The sequence below is a fragment of the Seriola aureovittata genome, chromosome 15 (assembly GCF_021018895.1).
Source record: "Seriola aureovittata isolate HTS-2021-v1 ecotype China chromosome 15, ASM2101889v1, whole genome shotgun sequence".
Taxonomy (NCBI): Eukaryota; Metazoa; Chordata; class Actinopteri; order Carangiformes; family Carangidae; genus Seriola; species Seriola aureovittata.
In genome coordinates, this window is record NC_079378.1 from 92,858 (window position 1) to 114,552 (window position 21,695).

A 21,695-nucleotide genomic window follows, 5' to 3' on the forward strand; every position below is an offset into this window, starting at 1 on the left:
AGCAACGCATAAAAAGTCATAGTATAGTAAAGTATAAAAAGTCATAAAAACGACATAGTACAGTAAGGTATAAAAAGTCATAAAAAGTCATAGTATATTAAGGTATAAAAAGTCATAAAAAAGTCATAGTATAGTAAGGCATGAAAAAAAAGTATAGCAAGGCATAAAAAGTCATAATATAGTAAGGCATAAAAAGTCATAGTATAGTAAGACATAAAAAGTCATAAAAAAGTCATAGTTTAGTAAGGCATAAAATGTCATAAAAACGACATAGTATAGAAAGACATAAAAGTCATAGTATAGCAAGGCATAAAAAGTCATAGTATAGTAAGACATAAAAAGTCATAAAAAAGTCATATTTTAGTAAGGCATAAAATGTCATAAAAACGACATAGTATAGCAAAGCATAAAAAGTCATAGTATAGTAAGGCTTAAAAAGTCATAGTATGGTAAGGTGTAAACACTCATAGTAAAGTAAGACATAAAAAGTCATAAAAAAGTCATAGTATAGTAAGGCATAAAAAGTCATAGTATGGTAAGGTGTAAACACTCATAGTAAAGTAAGACATAAAAAGTCATAAAAAAAGTCATAGTTTAGTAAGGCATAAAAAGTAATAAAAACGACATAGTATAGTAAGACATAAAAAGTCATAGTATAGTAAGACATAAAAAGTCATAAAAAAGTCATATTTTAGTAAGGCATAAAATGTCATAAAAACGACATAGTATAGTAAGACATAAAAAGTCATAGTATAGTAAGGCTTAAAAAGTCATAAAAAAGTCATAGTATGGTAAGGTGTAAACACTCATAGTAAAGTAAGACATAAAAAGTCATAAAAAAGTCATTGTATAGCAAGGCATAAAAAGTCATAGTATAGTAAGACATAAAAAGTCATAAAAAAGTCATAGTTTAGTAAGGCATAAAAAGTCATAGCATAGTCATAAAAAATTCATAGTATTGTAAGACATAAAAAGTCATAGTATAGCAAGGCATAAAAAGTCATAGTATAGTAAAGAATAAAGTCATAAAAACAACATAGTAAAGTAAGGTATAAAAAGTAATAAAAAGTCATAGTATATTAAAGGGGACATATTATGCTCCTTTTCAACAAGTTTGAATAAGTCTCAGAGGTCCCCATATCTTTGAAGCTTTTTGCTAAAAAATCCACTCCGATCCTATATTTCAGCATGCCTGTAAACCCCTCTTTTTCAGCCCTGTTCATGGGGGATGCCGTACAGGCTTCTGGAACCATGCTCTAATGTTTACGGTGACTGTGACAGGCAACCTGGCGTCGGTAGCGATTTGGTTCAACCACACAACTTTTATCCAGAATCTGAGCCAGAGGGAGAGGCTGCTGAAGAAGTTCAAACTCTACAACTGCAGCAGGACGTTTCTGAATGGTTGGTAACCAATTTTGTGTATTTTGACTTTACATTTTCAGTTTGTAAATGTGTGCTGGCACACAGTTACTAACATGTAGCTAGGTAGCTAATGCTAACTGTTACTGTCTCGTCATTACTGGGAGCTCTTTTGGTAAATAAGCACTATTGTGAATAGTGTAATGTAGTTATCTGTCATGCCTCCTTAGATATACTTTTACAGTCTATGAAAATGTTTGTTGTATTTGGACTGCTACAGGTGTTCAATGTCAGTACTAGTCAGATATTTTAATAGGTGCTGACAAAGTAAATCATGTTTCTCCATGTTTTGAGCAGAGATGCTCATCATGACATCTTCCTTTATGTAGTAAATGTATTTTGTGTATTACAATGAAAGCTGTAAATCAGCATAAACATGTCTGACAGCAACAGTAATCTTTAGTCAAAGACTGAACTGTGCAGTTTTCTACACTACACTGTTGTCAAGCTCCACATTATATGCAATAAGTGACATGTTATAAATTACCTCTGTTATATGCACTTGATATGTAGCCAAGCTTACTTCTTACCCACCTTAGCTCCACTGTCTGTCAGTGTTTGAATTTCACAAGCTTTATATTTTGGTGAATGTTTCCATTTTTCTCTATATTTTGGACAGGTGCTCCTGTGGAAACTGTGCAACCATGCCCACAGAAGCTGTTTGTAATCAAATTTGTTTTGATTACATTACATTAATAATAAACCATAGCATTTACCATTTGCAATTCACTGTAGGTTACCAGACGGCTATGGGAGATTAAGGAAGATTTATCATGTATGGTAGACCGTCCTGGGTTGGAGCCGCTCTGCCTCAATGTGTTCTGCCTGCAACATGTACCGCACTGACTATGGTCCTTTACGGTTGAGAGGAATACACCAGTACGTTTTGCTTCTTTGTTAAAACATAGTTTCAATCTGAATAAAAGATGTTAGACAGTCTTGTTTTACTTCAGTGCACATAATTTTACAATAGTAACAACACACCACAAATAGAGTAACACACCCTCAAATAAATGAGTTCAGCTGCTCTTTGATTTGTAAAGTTCTTCTATCAGCAGATAGTGTGCATATAATATATGAATCATAGGAGTCATTTCTTTAGTAACAATCAAGCATTTATTTACATCAAATGAGGCAGTTATAATCATTGATAATAAAAAAAACTGTAGGATTCACTGGATCCATAAAAAAAAATTGTGAGACACAACATAGATATATGTTTGCAAGACTAAATGCCCTGTCCAGTTGTTTTAGTCAGTACAGGTATCTAGCCTATAGGAGCTTTGTGAGCTGGTGCTTCCTTGGTTGCAGAATCTGGGTCGTCATTCCAGCCTGCGTGGTCCTGCGCATCCATGCCGTGTTTCCTGACGCCACAGGCCGGTACGTGGGTTTTAGACTGGCCCATGATAGAACCGGAACACAGAGCTGGATATGACCTCCTCCTTCTCAGGCCGCTCTAACTGTGCAGTGAGGTCCTCTGGGATGGGGATGGCCAAAGCAGCTTCTGTGTCTGGTCCCAGGTCAACAAAGACTTTTTCAAATATGAGGTCCACCACATTCCCTGTTTGATAAAACACAAAAGATTTTTTTTACATTTTTCACTTTTTTTTTTACAAAACAATGACTGAAAGTCTGTTTCTAAATACCTCCTGATATTTTCTTTACTTTATTTTGTTGTTGATGGAACTTTCATAACATTATATGAGCAATATTTAATACAATGTGTAGAAAACATTTTTTGGTTGAAAAATAAAATAATATAACACCTATAGAATGTCAGCCCAGTCTTAACTGGTTTAGCTCTGCATTCTCCCTTCATGGCTTTTGGAAATTGGACCTTGAACAGTGGTTCACCTTCTTTTGTTTGGGCTTGTGGTCGGTCAGCATTTTCATTGTAGTACGTGGCAGCCAGGTAGAGTCTGGAGGTACAGTAAAGAGAAAATCAAATATGTTAATGATGACAGAAACCTTAGCCTACACACTCTCACAAGTTCTAAGTAACCACAGCTTCATTTACCTTCACAGCATTCCAAGACTGATAAATGACTGTTAGGTTTATCATAAGTAGATGCACTTAAGATGGCTACAGACCTGTACTTCTGATGTGAGGCTGAAGAGTCTTCAAGGATAACTGTGTGCCTACAATGGGTCAGTCTGGCATGCAACATGTCTGGCAGTTTTCAAGTTTTTCATTCCGTTGTTCGGAGTTGATCTGGAGACGTTACTGATCCTCAGCGACTTTGTCTTTGTTAAAAACAAGTAGCTTTGTGTTTGGCGGCTCTCTTCTGTCACTCTGCGAATTTACATTTAAATAAACGGACACATTTTATGATGGAGGCCGAAAGATGAGCTTCCCCTCCTTATAAGACCAGCAGCCGCCACTGAAAAAGTCATAGTATAGTAAGGCATAAAAAGTCATAAAAAAGTCATATTTTAGTAAGGCATAAAATGTCAAAAAAACGACATAGTATAGTAAGGCTTAAAACGTCATAAAAAGTCAAATTATAGTAAGGCATAAAAAGTCATAGTATAGTAAGACATAAAAAGTCATAGTATAAAAGAGAATAAAAAGTCATAAAAAAGTCATAGTATAGCAAGGCATAAAAAATACATAATGTAGTAAGATATAAAAAGTCATAGTACATTAAGGTATGAAAAGTCATAAAAAAGTCATAGTATAATAAGGCATGGAAAGAAATAGTACAGTAAGTCATAAAAAGTCATGAAAAAGTCAAACCATAGGAAGCCATTTGAAGTCATATTATAGTAGGGCATAAAAAGTCATAAAAACAAAAGAATATAGTAAGGTATAAAACATCATAGGCGTAAAGAATAAAAAGTCATAAAAAAGTCATAATATAGTAAGTCATAAAAAAGTCACAATATAGTAAGCCACTTACACTTGGTAAGGCATAAAAATGTATAAAAAAGTGAAGTTGCAAGCCATTTGAAGTCATATTATAGTAGGGCATAAAAAGTAATAAAAACGATATAGTATAGTGAGGCATAAAACATTATAGTATAGTAAGGCATAAAAACTCATATTAATGTCATATTAAAGTAAAGCATCAAAAGCAAAAGTATAGTAAGGCAGAGTAACGACATAGCATAGTAAGGCATATGAAGTCATAGCATACTAAGGCACAAATTCAGTGTAGTGGCACCGCAAAGCACAGTGGATTACACAGGCGCCTGGGGCTGACATATGTTACTCAGCATGACGAGACAAGAACGTAGATACCCAACTTGTGGACTTTCGACAAATTTTTATGTTTCGAGATTACAACACAGAATTTAATGGTGCGCCACGGCAGCATATGATAGACTACCCATGGCGGCCCTTCGGAAGGGAGCTACACAGAAGGGTCTTGCTGACATATGTTACTCAGCGTGACGAGCCGAGTCCGTAGATACCAAACTTTTTGACTTTCCACAAACTTTTATGTTTCGAGGTTACAACACAGACTTTAACAGTGCGCCAAGGGCGGTCTCTCATATGCTGCCGCGAGACACGGTTAAATTCTGTGTTTTAATAATTTATAAAATATTTTCTCAAAAGTCCACAAATTTGGTGTCTACGGACTCGGCTCTTCACGCTGAGTAACATATGTCAGCCCCAGCCTTCTAAGTCGCTCCCTTCGGAAGGGATGCCTCGTTAAACCGCTTGCTGCGACGAAAGATTTTGTCAAAATTCCACAAATTCAAAATACGCTGCTAAAATATATATTTGTAAAAAAAAAAATGTTTGACTCCAGGTGTTGCACTTTAATGTTATTCGACATTTCACAATTTTACTAAGCCTGATATATTGTTCTGAAAAGAAAAAAAAATTAAATGTAACAGTTGTTAATGCCTTTTTAAAAGGTAGGTTTTAAGGTGCTGTTTTATACCCTAATAAATTGTTGGAATTCTGACAGGAACACTTTAGTCAAGAACCTTTTATTGCATGGATGATGTTTCTCTTGCACAATCATACATACATGGTTACAGTTCTACAGTTACATGTACACAACTATATCTGCACAACTGAATTTGCACAGTTAGTCTTTTGGCATGTCTTTGGGGGGCAGAACCTCTCAGAAAACACAGCTCTCTGAAAACAGGGCGTCTTGTAGTGATGGGTCATGCGCACAAGCATCGGCTCTGAGAGCCGGCTCTTTGTAGTGAATCAGAAGAGCCGGCTCGCTTCGAGTGAGAACCGGCTCCCAGTTTTTTGCCCATTCGCTGCTTAGGTTTCACTTTCAGTGCTCAGTCCCAGCTCTGGTTACGACAGAGCTTTGTTATGATTGGCCAGTATGGCGACCAGCATGCGGCATTCACGTGAGAATTAAGGATGTGTAAACAGAGAGGGGGGCGGGGCAGACACACCCCTTGACTCCACTGCAAGTGAAGATTTGTTTGAAATTTTTTTGTTCATTTGTCCAATAAAAAAGTTTAATTGAGGACATTATTAATGTTAGCTTGAGTTTGGTTCTGTTCTGTGGATTTGTTTGAAGTTTATTGTTAATTTGTGCAATAAAAAAGTTTAATTGAAATAAACAAATGTAATAGCGGTTTTGTCACAGAATAAATGCATAGAATTAGGCAATTATAAGATCTCTCATAAAAACACTGAAAGCAAAAGGGTTTTCAACACATAAACCATGATTATTTTGCAAAGTTAAGGTAAAATATAGGCTACAAAAGATCCTAAATAAAGAGCCGTTCAGGATTCGAAAGAGCCGGCTCTTCTTTGGGAGCCGAGTCAAAAGAGCCGAACTATAGATACTATTGATATAATACATTGTGTTCAGTTAATTTTTTCAAGTCCATGTAATTTAGTTTTTATAAGTATATTCAATCAAATCCTTTAAGTATGAGGAAGACATATATATTTAGTTAAGGAAATTAAAAAAAAAAAATTATATTAAACTTAGAATATAGATTAAGTCAACTGAACACATAGTTTTTTAAGTATAGTGTAACTCAAAAAATTTATCAGGATAACTTAAAAGTTCTTATGTAATCAGTTACGACAAAAATTTTGAGTTTTCTTAACTTATTCGGGTTTACAGTGTGTTTTGGGGACCTCTGAGACTTATTCAAACTTGTTGAAAAGGAGCATAATATGTCCCCTTTATAATCATGTTTAAAAACTTCATTAAAAAGTAATCATGTCTAAAATATTTATTCAAAAACAGTCATGTCTAAAACCTTTATTAAAAACTAAACATGTCTAAAATTTCTTGAAAAATAATCATGTTCAAAATCTTTATTAAAAACCAATCATGTCTAAAACCTCTATTAAAAAACAATCATGTTTACAATCTTTATTAAAAAACAATCATGCTTAAAATCTCTATTAAAAATTAATCATGTTTAAAACCTTTATCAAAGAGTAATCATGTTTAAAACCTTTATCTAAAAGTAATAAAAAATAATCATGTTTAAAATCTTTATTAAAAAGCAATTAAGCTTAAAATCTTTATTAAAAAGCAATTATGTTTAATATCTTTATTTAAAAGCATTTATGTTTGGATTTTTTGATAAAAAGCAATCATGTTTAAGAACTTTATTAAAAAGCAATCAATTATTTTAAATAACCTTGAGAAAATAATTATGTTTAAAAACTTTATTAAGAGGGATGTTAGGAGAAAGTGTATAGAAGTTTGGAGACTTGATTGTGAACTGAATTAGGGGGAACTTTAAACAACAGTGGAGACAAACATGATAGGAGATTCAACTGGTAAAAATCAAAATCTTGGAGTGATAAAAATGTACATAATGTGACTAGAATTCTTTATTTTTTGTCTGTGTGTATGTGTATATATATAATTTTGTGAGATATTGTATATTTTGATTAGTCTTGTGTTGCATGTAGATTGCTTTCAGCACTTATATCTTGGCACTTAAGAAAATCTAGGATATTGAGTACTATACCACTCCGAAGAAATACAACTACTTTTTGGATAACTCAAATATACCCCGGAGACACACATAAAAAAAGTCGCTGATGGAGAAAGGACCAAGGCCCAGGATACCATTGATGGAACATACACTGGAGAGAGTGTAATTAGGAGAAGAAAGAGGGTTTAAACAAATAAAAGGCTGCGTGCCCACTACCTGACCGAGAGGTCTGATCTTAAAAACATCTATTTTCTACACCTAACCCAACTCGAGGCTTTAAATTGGCAGTTAACAAACCAATGTGTGACGTCATGAAAGGTTGTCACTTGATTTTAACACTAGAAAGAAAGACAGAGTGGGACCTCTTTGTTTTTACTTTATAAACATCGGAGTAAAGTAAAAAGGAGGAGATCTCACTCTGTCCTTGTTTCTGAGTCAACCCTGAGACCTGTTTAGTCATATTTTAGAAATAAGGGGAAAGTGAAACATCTTTAGTCAAACAGAGTGAGACCTCTTTATTTTAACTTAAGGAACAGCAGAGTGAGAGCTCTTTAGTCAAACATTAGAAACAGCAGAGTGGGACCTTTTTATGTCAAAAACAACGAAAGAGTGAGAGATCTTTATTTTAATTTCAGAAACTGGAGCAGAGTGAGACATCCTCTCATCTGCGTTGTAATAAAATAGCTCTACTCCCGTTTAGTCCCGCCCCCGGAAAAGGAACTCTATTCGCGCGCGGGATTTAAGTGAAGAAGAATCTCGCGGTCTGTCAGGCGGTTTCCCTCCTTGCGGAGAACAAATAAAGATCTGTAAGTATAGATCAATAACTGTTATTAGACTGATTTAATGGCGACACCACTGAAGAGGCGATTCCGTGCCAGTCCGTTGCTGAGCGGCAGCTGCTCACGCAGACAGAAGAAGATCTCCATCGAGGGAAACATTGGTGAGTTCTGGTTCTAACCGGACGGATCAGCGGTGACTTCTCTACCGGCGGGGAGGTTAAAGATCGGAGGGGGTTTAAATCCGTTGGAGAACTCAGAGGTTCAGTGCCTTTGTGGAGCTGATTGGCGCCAAATGAAACACCAAAGACGAGATAATCAATAGCCTAATCAGAATTTGACATTTAATAATCAATAATTGGTGAAGTTTGTAGCTCCATGCAGGGCAGTAAACTTTCCAGATGTCAGTTTAAAGATCCTCCAGTTTAAAGTAAACACACATCAGTGACTATTGATCCATCAACCCTCTGATTAGATTCAGTCATTTTTAAAGGAAAAGGTCTAAATGTTACATATGGTTGAGTTTCTGGTTTTGTTTTTTTCTGACTGTAAACAACGAGTAAATAACATCTGTTGACAATCTCTGATATTTCTGCTGTAATCTGACGTTTTATAGACCAAACAATCTGGAAAATAAATCCTATTTGTCAGTTAACTAATGACTCATTAAGTAAAATGTATCTGAGTTGTGACGCTGTCAAATATTTGGTTTTTGTCCAAAACCCAAAGATCTTCAGTTAAGAATGAGAAGAGTTTTATGATTAATGATTATTGGTTATTAGTTTGTTTGTCTATAAAAAATGTTTGTGTTTGTGTCTCTGTTGGTTCAAAAGGAAATTCTTACAGATCCAGCCTCTCACCTGTCTGTCTCTCTCTCTCTCTCTCTCTGTCTCTCTGTCTGTCTCACCTGTCTGTCTCTCTCTCTCTCTCTCTGTCTCTCTGTCTGTCTCACCTGTCTGTCTCTCTGTCTCTCTCTCTCTCTGTCTGTCTGTCTGTCTGTCTCAACTGTCTGTCTCTCAGCTGCAGGGAAGTCTACGTTTGTGCGTCTCCTCCAGGGGGCGTCGGAGGACTGGGAAGTGATTCCTGAACCTATTGGAAAATGGTGTAACGTCCAGAATGACAGCGACGACATTTACAAGGTGAATAAAACACACCTGCAGTGATGATGTCACACAGTGGCATCGGAATACTTCCTGTCCTTTCAGAATAAAGTGCTGATTTGCCTGCATGTCTCCAGGAGCTGAGTTCCTCTCAGAAGAGTGGAGGGAACCTGCTGCAGATGTTGTACGATAAACCTAGCTGCTGGTCCTACACCTTCCAGGTGAGTTTGTCAGTACCTTTATTTATGTGACAACAACAAACATGAAACAACATGATTCCACTGTACAGCAGATGTTACAGAAACAAAGGGAGGAGCCTCAATTATTTGACTGTAATAAGAAAAGTAATTTAAACGTAGAGGACACTTTAGATAAAACTGTATTTCATTATGTTCAAACAACAAACAAGGATGATACTGTCCAATCACCTTAGGCTTCTGCTGTTGTTTACTCCAACATTACTCCAGTTCTACAGACATATCACTTGATGTCACTGTGGTCTTTGTTTTAATCATTTAATGACACTGAGATATTTAAAACCATCTCTGAATTTTCTCCAGTGAATACAAACTGTGGTTCACTAATATCTTTAGTTTTGTCACTAATATCTTTAGTTTTGTCACTAATATCTTTAGTTTTGTCACTGTTAGGGTTAAATCACTCCTGTGGTCTGTTGTTCATCTATTGTGTAACCGTCTAACTGATAACTGATATCCTCACAAAGATTTAACACTGTTAATAAATACATACATATTTATGACTAAATCCAGTAATTTAATAAATTTAATTAAATCCCTGCTTTGAACAGTTATGCTCAGAGTTTCCCTCCACACTGTAAAGGAAGAACAGACGGGCTCGTCATCACTGAATAGTCCAGACGTCTCTGTAACTGACCCAGTCGTCAGGAACCAGAATCATGTAGTGGTTTCGATGAACTCCTTCAAGACGTTGTCTCTGCTTCTTTTCCTGGTTTTATTTTTAGAAAAAACCTCCTTCATTTGTTGTTAACTAAAATTACCGTTGGACAGTGTTAAACACCAGATCTCAATTTCCTCCTGGGGAGTTCATGTTGTTGCTTCTTCTTCACTGTTTATTTTCTCAACTTTTTAGTGTTCCCGTCTTTCATGTGTCAACTCTCTGTTTAACCAGGAAATGTAAAAATGCCACAAACCTCCTTTATTTCATCCACTGACAGGTTACCTAGGTAACAACAACGTTTAAAGGTTTACAGGTATCATCAGGTGTCATCCATCATGTCACTATTTGTTTCCTCTAAACTCACCTGCTTCTCTTTATCCTATTTACCCCGGTGACTGAAGTTCAGCTGATCCACTGCTGGACTCCCTATATGTCTGTCTCACCTGTCTCTTTCTCGCCTGTGTCTCTCACCTGTCTCTCTCTCACCTGTGTCTATGTCACCTGTCTCTCACCTGTCTCTGCAGAGTTATGCGTGTCTCAGCAGAGTTCGTTCTCAGCTTCAGTCTCCGTCAGTCAAACTTCAGCAGGCTGAAAACCCTGTTCAGTTCTATGAACGCTCTGTTTACTCAGACAGGTAACTACACACCTGGGAGACCTCACACATACATGCAGTACTTTACAACACTAAGTGTGTACTGTGTGTACAGGTACGTGTTTGCGTCCAACCTGTTTGAGTGTGGTAACCTGTCGGACACAGAGTGGGCTGTTTACCAGGACTGGCACACCTGGTTACTGAACCAGTTTGAACCTGAGATCGCCCTCGACGGAATCATCTACCTGAGAGCCCAGCCACAGGTACTACTACTAACTATTACTACTACTAATACTACTACTAACTACTATTACTACTAACTATTACCACTACTACTAATACTACTACTAACTATTACCACTACTCCTAACTATTAGTACTACTACTAATACTATTACTAACAACTACTACTAACTACTATTACTACATGTGTCTGTATTGGTATAATACTGTTTTTCAGCGGTGTATGCAGCGGTTGCTCCGGCGGGGACGGGAGGAGGAACAAGGGATTCCTCTGGAGTATCTTGAGCAGCTACACTTCAGACATGAGGCCTGGCTCTACCACAGGAACCTCAGGTAACAACACACAGCAGTTGTATGTGTAATATATTTTCATTAAAGTCTGTGGCGTTTTCTGAAAAAGTTGACGTTCATTTATTTCTCATCGTCTGAAACAGAAACATGAAGTAAAACCTGAAACCTGTGACTGTTATTTTAAATCATTAGCTTTGCTTCAGAAAATGGATTTGGCTGAAAACAAGCACTTTAATCAACATTTCAGTTCAGGTTTAATTTTATAGTTGATGAACAATGATTTACATTAAAAGTCAAAAGGTTTAACGTCTCAGATGGTTTTACTTCGTGATATATAAATATCAGTTTTCATGGTGATGAACACATGAGTTTGATAAAAGATGAATTAGCAGGTGGAGTTTCAGATAAACTCAAATCTTTTCTGACTTGTGTTTGATCAATAGTATTAAATGTCAGTCACATTTACCTGACTGCTCAGGTTGGACTTTGATTACCTGAATAATCTACCTCTTCTGATTCTGGACGTCGACGACGACTTCAAGAATGATCGTATCAAACAGGAAGCCATCGTCGACAAGGTTCGTTTTTATTGTACTTTTATTTTTCTGTTGTTCATGAGTTTAATTTTTATTATCTGATCTGCAGTCTGTTTCCTCCTGCAGGTCAGAGCCTTTCTCACCATGCTGTAGATTCATCTACCAATCAGAGCTCAGGATGTGAGCGGCAGCTGCATCTGATTGGATGATGCAGTTACACTTTGTAAATGTTTCTCTGAATTTTTAATTTTTGTTTTTGTCCGAGCGTCGACTCAGGGCTCCTGTCAGCTGATGTTTCAGAGCTTCATTGGAAAACCTCAAGTTTGTAGCAGCAGTTTTAATCTTTTTCTTAACTTCATGTTAATTTTTATTTTTTATATTTTGTAGATACATTTTAAAATGAGTCAGTGAAGGCATCGTGTGTGTGTGTGTGTGTGTGTGTGTGTGTGTGAGAGTGAGTGTGTGTATTAAAACTATGTATTTACTTGAATTAGCTCAATATGCTTCAGTCTGGATCATTTTCTCTCATAAACACTTGGTGCTTGTTTTCACTTACTGTCAGTGAAGACACCATGATGCTTTCAGGGACTAACACTTGATGTTTTTCTCTGGCGGTCTCTGTAAATCTGAATGGGTGAATAAATGAAATCAGACCTCACTGTTTGTCTGAAATAATTTTACTTTCTGACTTGGATGTTATTAAACCAAACTTAAATTAGAAATCAACCACTTTAAATCTCCATCACATCAACAAATATCCAACATGTTAGTGAAACAAACACTGTACTACAGAGTACTGTGTGTACTGTAATACTTTGTTCTAACATGAAATAACAAAAGACAATAAAGGTTAAAATTTTGATTTTAAATTTGAAAGATTTCAATAGATCTTCATGATTCAGAGATAAACTGACTCACTGATACCACACAGATACATATGTGTGTCTATTGACCAGCAGGTGACAGTGATCAGTCATCAAGTTCCTAATGATTGTTCAAATAAAAGTGGATAGTTTTTACATAATGTAGAAAGAAACAGATAAAAACTTTGCAGTGGCATCAGGTAGATAAAGGGTTAATAAAACATGGGAACGGTTCATGTCTCAGTCCAGATGTGAATGGAGGACACTGTGTCATCATGCTAACAGCAGCTAACAATGATTGTAGCGTTTAACTTTGTAGAGTTAATGCTCAACATTGAAACATTTAAAGTCAAACTAACAACATGTTGAGTCATGACGAAGTTGTGTAACTGGCTAATCACTGACTGAAGATCACAAACAAAGATCTGAAACATCCTCGTTCAGTCACACCTGGACGACAACAGGTGACACTCAAACTCATCATGTGACACAGACACTTGAACTTTAGTTTGTGAGAGTAACTGAGTTCACTGTGAGCAGTTAGCATGTCACACACACGTATATTAAAATTCATAACTTGTTTATTTTTATTTATTGATTTTTTTATTTGTCTGTGAACTGTGTTTTTACATATATTTGTTTAAGACCATAAACCACAACATTAAAACCCATTACAGCCTGTCAGCTGACAGAGGTGGTGCTTCATATATCTGATAGCATCTGGATCAGCCCTGATATCAGACCGGGGGGGGGGGTAACCATGGGGGCTGGATGGGGGGGGGGGGCGTCTCATCACGTAACGAGCATCTGTGTGTTGAGTTTGTCGTTGTGAACCTGCTGAGACGTTTGTTGACTCAAACTCAGTCGGACGAATTCCAGGAGGGAAAAACTCAGTGAGGAGCGAGGACACGAAAACAAACTCAACTCAGAGCATGGAGAGACAAGGAGGAGGTCTGGAGAAGCCTGGAGAGTCCTGGAGGAGGTCTGGAGAGTCCTGGACAAGGTTTGGAGAGACCAGGAGGAGGTCTGGAGGAGGTCTGGAGAAGCCTGGAGGAGGTCTGGAGGAGGTCTGGAGAAGCCTGGAGAGTCCTGGAGGAGGTCTGGAGGAGGTCTGGAGAAGCCTGGAGAGTCCTGGAGGAGGTCTGGAGGAGGCCTGGAGAAGCCTGGAGAGTCCTGGACAAGGTTTGGAGAGACCTGGAGGAGGTCTGGAGAAGCCTGGGGGGGGGGGTCTGAAGTAGTGTGAAGGAGGCCTGTAGAGTTGTGAAGAATTTTTTTTTATATTTATGTGATGTTTATGTAAGTTTTCATTCTAGGTTTATGATCAATCATTTTTATTTTATTCTTTATTGTTATTTGATTAATCTGCCAATTACTTCAAAAATGACTTTTTTGATTCATTCAGACTGAAACGTTTCTTCTCAGAGAGAGAGGGAGAGAGAGGAAGAGACATCAACCATTAACCAAACAACAAATGATTGTAGATCCAAGAAAAACAGAAGGGGGGAGCATAAAAAAAAGAAAAAGACGACAGGAGAGAGAGAACGAGAGAGTTGGTGCTGACTTTTCTTTTTAAAGTTACTTATTAATGTTTAGTCATTTGTTTTCTGCTGCTCCACCTCTCCGTCCATCCATCCACCTGTTCATCCATCCATCTCTCCACTCCTCCACCTCCAGTCAGCTGCAGACCGTAAGTACGTTTTCACTGATTTACTGTGAAAATCCTCTTTCACTCTGTTTTCATTCAGCTGTAATCCTTTAAGAACTCTCACCAGACTCCATGCAAATATTTCACCTTTTTAGAGTTCACTGTAAAACGCTGCTGCAGCAGTCAGTAGTTCTAGAGATCACAGACAGATTTATGGAGGAACAACCCCACAATCCACAGTGACATGAGGTTTGGATCGTTTTAGTGTTTCAGTTTGACCTTTGACCCAAAAAGTTTTTTAATTGAATCTATGTTTTCAAAGAGAAACTTATTGAATAATTGTATTGTTCTGTTCTCAGGTTTTTTCTGAAGGAACTGAAGCTCAGACCTTGAAAACAAAAGACATCTGTTAATATTATTATCATTATTATTATTGTTGTTATTAAATGAACAGCTGTGTTCGACTGTGGAGCTGAAAACATGAACAAACTGTTTTAGAAAATATTTTCAGTAAAGGTTAGGGTTAGTGGAGTTAAAGTAGAAATATAAAAACGAGATTTTAGAGATCAGAGAGAAAGAGCGAGAGAGAGAGAGAGAGAGAGAGAGAGATGGGCTTCGCCGACCTGCTGGAAGAGGTGAGTTTATTACTGATAATTTTATTACTAGGTCACGTAGTCTGTTAATTTTGTCATGTAATCTGATAACGATGACATGTAAATGTAATTTGATTCCTTCGTCATATGTGATTGCTGGGTCACGTAATCTGATTATTGTGTCATATAATCTGATATAATCTGACTATAGTGTAATATACAGTGTATCACACTGATTACAATGTAAACTCACATCAGATGAACTCACCTGGCCAGGTAGACCAGATGTATGATTCAAGTATGTAACATTGCGTGTGTGTGCGCCCCCCCCCCTTTTTTCTTTTTTTTTTTTTCTTTTTTTGGTGAGGTGGGCGGGTTCGGCAGGTACCAGTGGCTCCATGTGACTCTGATCAGTTTACCTGGTTTGATGATGGCGAGTCAGAACCTGCTGAACAACTTCGTCTCAGGAATTCCTGCCCACCACTGCAGCCTGCGGGCCAATCACAGCTTCTACAACCTGTCTCACCACCAGGTACCCTGTCGCACCACCAGGTAACCTGTCTCACCACCAGGTAACCTGACGGATGTGATTGGTTGTTTCAGGTGCTGAAAGCTTTCATCCCCCTGGACTCTTCAGGAAATAGACTGGACCGCTGCAGGAGGTAACTCTCTTCCTTCTCTCCATGTTTTATTGTATCAGTGAATAAACTTCCTCTGACATCACTTCGTGTTCCACCTGTTGTTATGCAGGTATGTGGAGCCTCAGTGGCAGCTGTTAGCCGCTAACAGCTCAGCTAACATTAGTCAGCTACACACTGAGGGATGTGTGGACGGATGGACGTTTGACCGCTCTGAGTTCCTCGCCACCACCGTCTCCGAGGTAACGAGAAGAAAGCTTGACAGTGAGGTTAATGAATCTTAATTAAGTTAATGAATATTAATGAGGCTAATGAGGTGATGATTCTGTCCCTCTCCCTCTCTCTGAACCTGTCTGTCTCTCTGGACCTGCTGTCTCTCAGTGGGACCTGGTCTGTTCTCTGCGTCCTCTGAAACAGATGATTCAGACCATCTATATGGGTGGAGTCTTAACAGGAGCTATCATCTATGGCGGACTGTCAGACAGGTAAGTATCATCTATTCATAGAAACATTCAGTCCGTGGACCAGTGTGATGTCTTCATGAATGTGTCCATGTTTTAGTTTCACGTCCTCTGTCCCTGTGTGCAGTAAAGTCCAACCAGTTACAATCTGTCTCTCTTTGTCCCTCAGGTTTGGGAGGCGGTCTGTCCTTATTTGGTCTTATCTGCAGCTTGGCGTGCTCGGTTGTAGCTCCGCCCTCTCTCCCACATACTCCGCCTACTGTATTTTTCGGTTTCTGAGTGGGATGGCGGTGTCCGGAGTGATCCTCAACGGAGTCTCACTGAGTACCTGTCCATCTCTACACCTTTCTATCACCTGTCTACCTGTCTATCTCTATATCTGTCTGCGTACCTGTTTATCTGGTTCTGATGGAAACAAACTGATGATGTGTCCTCCGCAGTAGAGTAACTTGTCCGTCTACCTGTCTCTCTACCTGTCTGTCCTTAGAGGTAGAGTGGATCCCGACCAAAGCCAGGACCTTAGTGGGCACGCTCACTTCCTTCTTCTTCACTTTTGGTCAGATGATCCTGGCGGGGCTTGCCTATTGGCTGAGAGACTGGAGGAAGTTGCAGTTGGTCGTCTGTGCTCCTCAGTTCCTGTTCTTTGCCTACAGTTGGTCAGTGGAGACTCTCAACGAATGTCTGTCTGCTCTCTGATTGGTCAGGTGGTTCTTATCTGTCTGCTCTCTGATTGGTCAGGTGGTACTCAGAGTCAGCCCGTTGGTTGGTCCTGAACCGTCGCTCTGAGGACGCGTTGAAGAATTTACACAGAGTTGCTCGAATTAATGGAAAACCAGAGATGATCAACAAGTTAACGCTGGAGGTAACCTGTCTGTCTGACTACCTGTCTGTCTGTCACACGTATGAAGATGTGTGCAACTGTAATCAGGGTCATGTGACTTTCAGGTGCTGAACTCTCACATGAATAAGGAAATTGAGTCAAGTCGTTCGTCGTTCACAGCGTACGACTTGCTGAGGACAAGAGGGATGAGACGCATCTCGATCTGTCTGATCGTTGTGTGGTGAGTCACCTTTACTCACCTGTACTCTGTATTAATGAATTACCTGAATTCATTTCTTTATTCTTTTACTTATATCTATATATTTACACTTTTTCCAAAGTAACAACAAATAAGGTTCAGACATATATTTACCTGTCCACCTTTCTGTCTACCCACCTACAGGTTCTCCACCAGTTTTGCATACTACGGTTTGGCAATGGACCTGCAGAAGTTCGGAGTCAGTCACCTGATTAACGTCAATGCTAAATACTAGAACAGCCTCTGACAACTTCCTGTACACATGGCTTTCCTGTTCCATTTAGTTTAAACTCTTCTCCTGTTGGTTATTGGTTGTTTCAGGTGAGTATCTACCTGATGCAGATCATCTTTGGAGCTGTAGATTTTCCTGCCAAACTGTTGGCTCTGGGCATGCTCACTTACCTCGGGAGGCGGGTCTCTCAAGCTACCTGTCTCTTCCTGTCGGCCTTCATCATCTTTGCCAACATCTTTGTCCCCACAGGTGACAAGTATACACAAATACCCACATAAACAGTACACAGTATTACACTCACACACAAACAATACCACACAATAATATGCACACACAGTTAACAGAAATAGTCACTGATACACACAGGTAACAATACTAAAAACTGTAACACATGAATACACACATTACACACATACACAGGCACACATACACGTATACGTTTGTGTTTGTATATTTTGTGTGTATCCTGTGTCTTTAAACACTGAACCTGATTCTGACCCCCCCGACCCCACCACAGACATGCAGACCATCAGGACCACTTTGGCGTGTCTTGGTAAAGGTTTCACCTCGGCATCTTTCACCACGGTCTACCTGTACACTGGAGAGCTCTACCCCACCGTCATCAGGTGAGACTCACACTTCATATCCTGAACACAGGTACTGTGAAACTGGGCGCTGCTTATTCAAATCCTGAGCAATAACCCATTTCTGCTGCCATTTCTGTTGTGTGTGTGTGTGTGTGTGTGTGTTTTCAGGCAGACAGGAATGGGCTTTGTCTCCACCATGGCGAGAGTCGGCAGCATGGCGGCCCCTGCTGTCCTCATCCTGGACGAGGTGACATCACTCATACGAACCTTATTAAACCTAAGATAACACTCTTTTTAAAACTCTTTATTCATGTACATATAATTCAACCTAACCCTACAATGACAGAGTCACAGAGCTGTGGTTTAGTTACTGAGGTGGAGATCCATCACATCTGAGAGAGGATGAAAAAAAAATACATATGAACTGATCTATATTTAATTATTTAAGTTCTTACACCCTGAATCTGATCTGTGAAATCATACAATTTTCCAATAAAGGAGCTACGTGTGGAATAAAAATAAAAACAATCATTTAAATGGTGTTTACATGAGCCATCAGTAACATATCCGTGTCCGTCTGTTTCAGTCTTGGTCCTAAATGTGTAGTTCTGTCATTTCCACTAATATTTGTGTTGTGACACAGTTTTATTCTTTTACAACAACTGTAAGCGCTTGTACAAACCTCGAACATATATAACATCATGTCTTTGGCATAAAGTTTGGTCTCATAACAAACTGAGAAAACAGAAGATTACTGACCGTACTGATGGACTACATTTCCCAGGTTCTCCCTGCCCTGCCCAGTATTGTGTATGGGGGAGCAGCAGTGTTGGCCGGATGCTTTGCATGCTTCCTGCCAGAGACACTGAACGTCCCACTGCCCGACACCATCGAGGATGTGGAGGAGAAATGGTGAGCTAATGGCTAACGGCTTCATTAGCAATGTTAGCCTCAATAGCTTCATTAATGAAGGACAAGCCAGGGCCCAGTGTACCAGAAGCTTCCTCACTTACTGTCTTAATAAGAAGCAGAAACATGCTCCCTCTTTGCCATATCTATCATAGCCATGCAGACAGCAATGATTTATTTAGCTCTTTGACCTTATGATTGCAGTCCCATTGACTCTTTGTATCTGTGCCTTGAAAAAGTGACTGGCTGGATGCAACAAAACTTTCTACAATTAAGTAAAGACCAGACTGAGATTCTTCTGTTTGGGAACAAGGGTTGGGAACTAAGGCTGTAACTTAGTGAATACCTGGAGTCTAGAGCACTTGAGACTTCAACACATTTTAAAAATCTCAATGTGATTTATTTCCTTTATTTTACCAGGAAGTCCCATATAGATAAAAAAAAATCTCTTTTAGAAGAGAGGCCTGGATCATGGAGGGGTCATCTTAGTTTCAGTGACCACAATAAAGATATAAATAAATCTGCATTTTGGCATCACAAAAACAGCTAGGGTCAGAGACTGTGTCTAACCGAGACTTAGAGAAACTCATTCATGCCTTTATATCTTCCAGAGTCAATTGTCACAACACTCTCCTCATTGGTTCATAAAATAAGACCATTAGACAGATTCAATTTATTCAGATGCTGCTGGTTCTTACTAAAACTGAGAGGAGAGAGATTATTACTTCTGTTCTCAGGCCTTTGCACTGACTTCCAGTCAGATACAGAACTGACTTCAAAGTTTTACTTATTGTCTACAAGAGTGTTTCCATACCAGTGGGCCCCATCCCACTGGTGGGCTGCTAAGGTATTGCAAGTGGGCCATCAAAGAGTACAGTTTTAGTGAAATGAATTATTAATTTGCAATTATTAAGGACTATCATTGTGATAAGCCAATGTTTGATTGATATCATTAAAATAAAAACTGCTCTAAGAAGGCATTAACACCTAATCTATAAGTCACTAAATGATTTGTGCCCTAAATATATTTCTGAAATGTTTCATGTATATAAACAGGTCTCTGAGATCTGCAGGAGCTGGTCGGTTAGTGGAGACCAGAGTTAAAACTAAACAGGGTGAAATGGCTTCCAGCTATTATGCTGCCCCTGCTGGAACCAGATCTCAGTGGATCAAATAAGATTTGCGTAAACCGTAACTGGCTTTAAAAAAAAGCTAAAGGGGCGCCCGGTGGCTGACCTGATGGACTGTGTAAGGCTTAGTCCTAACCACAGCAGCCTAGGTTCAAATCCAACCTGCAGTCCTTTTCCCGACGTCACCCCCCCTCTCTCTCCCTGACTTTCCTGTCACTCTCTCACTGCAACTATCAAATCAAAGGCAGAGATGCCTAAAATAATTAATTAAAAGTGCTTTCTGTGAAGCACATTGAATGATAATGTGCTATACCAATACATTTGCCTTGCCTAGTTGCATTAGCTTTAACATTCCCTACTGACATAGAGCAGAGTGATGCTAATGCCAATTGGTTACTTAGCTAGTTACTCTGCTACTCTTGTTTACCACCTACCTGATCAATAACTGACAAAATAAATATCAGTAACTGATAACTGTTTGCCTTTCTTTTACAGGTCTGCAAGAAGCCCTGCCCCCCGACAGAAAGAGGACGTGTCCTTACAGGAGGGTATGGTCTCCGCCAATGACATCGGCATGGTTTCACAGGGGGACATCGCTTTAAAAGAGCTAAAGGAAACAGAAGGGACCGGCCTCAATGCCCTCTGACCAATCAGATGCTGCCACATCACACAGTCAGAGCCAATAGAGTAATGCACGGGGACACTGACTCCCTGTATCATGTAACAGTCAGACAGCTTTATGTTCTGAATTATTTACACTTTATTACACTACATTACCCATAAGCCTCAGCTGCTGTGGCCATGGAGAAGAGATGTGAATCAGGGCGCAACTTTGTTGTTACAGTTGAGAATTAAACATGTCATCATGGTTACTGAATTCATCCACAGCTGATCCGGAATTTAAAAGTGAACTGATTTAAGTTGCAGATTGTTTTCAGTTTTGTCTCCATGTCATCTTTAGATCTTTAGTCCTGTTGCAGCAAGAGGAAACTTCCTGGACAGACATTTTGTTTTGATTTTGCATTAATTAATCATTGAAAATGATCATGGGAAATGATGGATACATTGTGGACAATTTGATTTTATTTCAACAGTTTTGTTCAACAGCATTCAGAGATAGACTGAAATTCTTAATTCAATTTTTGTGAGAAGCAACTGCATCCTGATCCTTCACAATATTTTTCATATACATTTTTAATATGTCCAATAAAACCGCAAGATCCACCATAGGGGCCACTGCAGTCAACCAATGAACCAATCACATAGCTGGACACAACCACGACCAATCAGACAGCTGGAGTCATGAATTTGTGAAAAGATGTTGAAACTGAAGGAGGAAGGTTCAGAGTAAAAGTTCCTATGTGTTCCAGAGTAATACTGAAACATTTAATATATTGCAAATCAGTCTAAACAAATAAAGTCAGATGTTATTATTTAGCTGATTATTAGATATTATTATTATTGATTAAAATCAAAGCAGGCACAACAGACTTAAGTGTTATAATGACTGAGACGTGTTAAAGAGTTTTGTCATTAATAATGATATATAAATAATCAATAATGGACTCACTAATAAAACTGTGATTATATCAATCAGGTGTCGTTGTTGTCTTTGTCTCAGGCAGTAAGGACATTTGCATTAAGGAGTGGAGCTGAGGTTCACTGATATTAATGAACCTGACATTGACAGAATTGATTGACAGCTTTATATCACATCAGACTCTGTGAGATACAACATGTTGCATTAGAAACTTTACTGACACAACATGAGGAACAACAGAAGTGAGAGACACACAG

At 38.6% G+C, this 21,695-nt stretch overlaps 2 protein-coding genes and 1 long non-coding RNA gene across 4 annotated transcripts; all 3 read left to right on the forward strand.

The window, feature by feature from the left end:
* The first annotated feature begins 689 nt into the window (after positions 1 to 689).
* Positions 690 to 2,828, forward strand: LOC130182635 (uncharacterized). The gene is made up of 3 exons (XR_008829733.1): positions 690 to 1,401; positions 2,039 to 2,298; positions 2,731 to 2,828. It is a non-coding gene; the product is annotated as an uncharacterized LOC130182635 (long non-coding RNA).
* A 5,218-nt stretch (positions 2,829 to 8,046) lies between these two features.
* LOC130182600 (deoxycytidine kinase 2-like) lies at positions 8,047 to 12,251 on the forward strand. Its single transcript, XM_056397634.1, has 8 exons — positions 8,047 to 8,245; positions 9,102 to 9,220; positions 9,319 to 9,402; positions 10,624 to 10,733; positions 10,807 to 10,954; positions 11,152 to 11,267; positions 11,704 to 11,803; positions 11,888 to 12,251. The coding sequence occupies exons 1-8, from the start codon at positions 8,149 to 8,151 to the stop codon at positions 11,912 to 11,914; spliced, it is 801 nt and encodes a 266-aa protein (XP_056253609.1). The 5' UTR covers positions 8,047 to 8,148; the 3' UTR covers positions 11,915 to 12,251.
* A 1,699-nt stretch (positions 12,252 to 13,950) lies between these two features.
* Positions 13,951 to 21,491, forward strand: oatx (organic anion transporter X). Of its 2 annotated transcripts, none has more exons than XM_056396974.1 (17): positions 13,951 to 14,315; positions 14,425 to 14,518; positions 14,629 to 14,904; positions 15,230 to 15,394; positions 15,466 to 15,524; positions 15,613 to 15,742; positions 15,882 to 15,985; positions 16,131 to 16,285; positions 16,449 to 16,617; positions 16,700 to 16,823; positions 16,907 to 17,022; positions 17,185 to 17,239; positions 17,362 to 17,521; positions 17,790 to 17,898; positions 18,028 to 18,106; positions 18,644 to 18,771; positions 20,394 to 21,491. In XM_056396974.1, the coding sequence occupies exons 3-17, from the start codon at positions 14,878 to 14,880 to the stop codon at positions 20,542 to 20,544; spliced, it is 1,731 nt and encodes a 576-aa protein (XP_056252949.1). In that variant the 5' UTR covers positions 13,951 to 14,315; positions 14,425 to 14,518; positions 14,629 to 14,877; the 3' UTR covers positions 20,545 to 21,491. The 2 variants fall into 2 exon arrangements, with proteins under 2 accessions (XP_056252949.1, XP_056252948.1); XM_056396973.1 differs by having other exon boundaries at positions 13,951 to 14,311.
* The last annotated feature ends 204 nt before the right edge of the window (positions 21,492 to 21,695 follow it).

Coding starts and splice junctions, on each gene's coding strand:
- oatx (XM_056396974.1), top strand. CDS start 14,878: ATGGGCTTCGCCGACCTGCTGGAAGAG. Junction 16,286..16,448: donor CCTCAACGGAGTCTCACTGA/GTACCTGTCCAT, acceptor GTCTGTCCTTAG/AGGTAGAGTGGATCCCGACC. Junction 16,824..16,906: donor TCAACAAGTTAACGCTGGAG/GTAACCTGTCTG, acceptor TGTGACTTTCAG/GTGCTGAACTCTCACATGAA.
- LOC130182600 (XM_056397634.1), top strand. CDS start 8,149: ATGGCGACACCACTGAAGAGGCGATTCCGTGCCAGTCCGTTGCTGAGC. Junction 9,403..10,623: donor GCTGGTCCTACACCTTCCAG/GTGAGTTTGTCA, acceptor CTGTCTCTGCAG/AGTTATGCGTGTCTCAGCAG. Junction 11,268..11,703: donor CTCTACCACAGGAACCTCAG/GTAACAACACAC, acceptor CTGACTGCTCAG/GTTGGACTTTGATTACCTGA.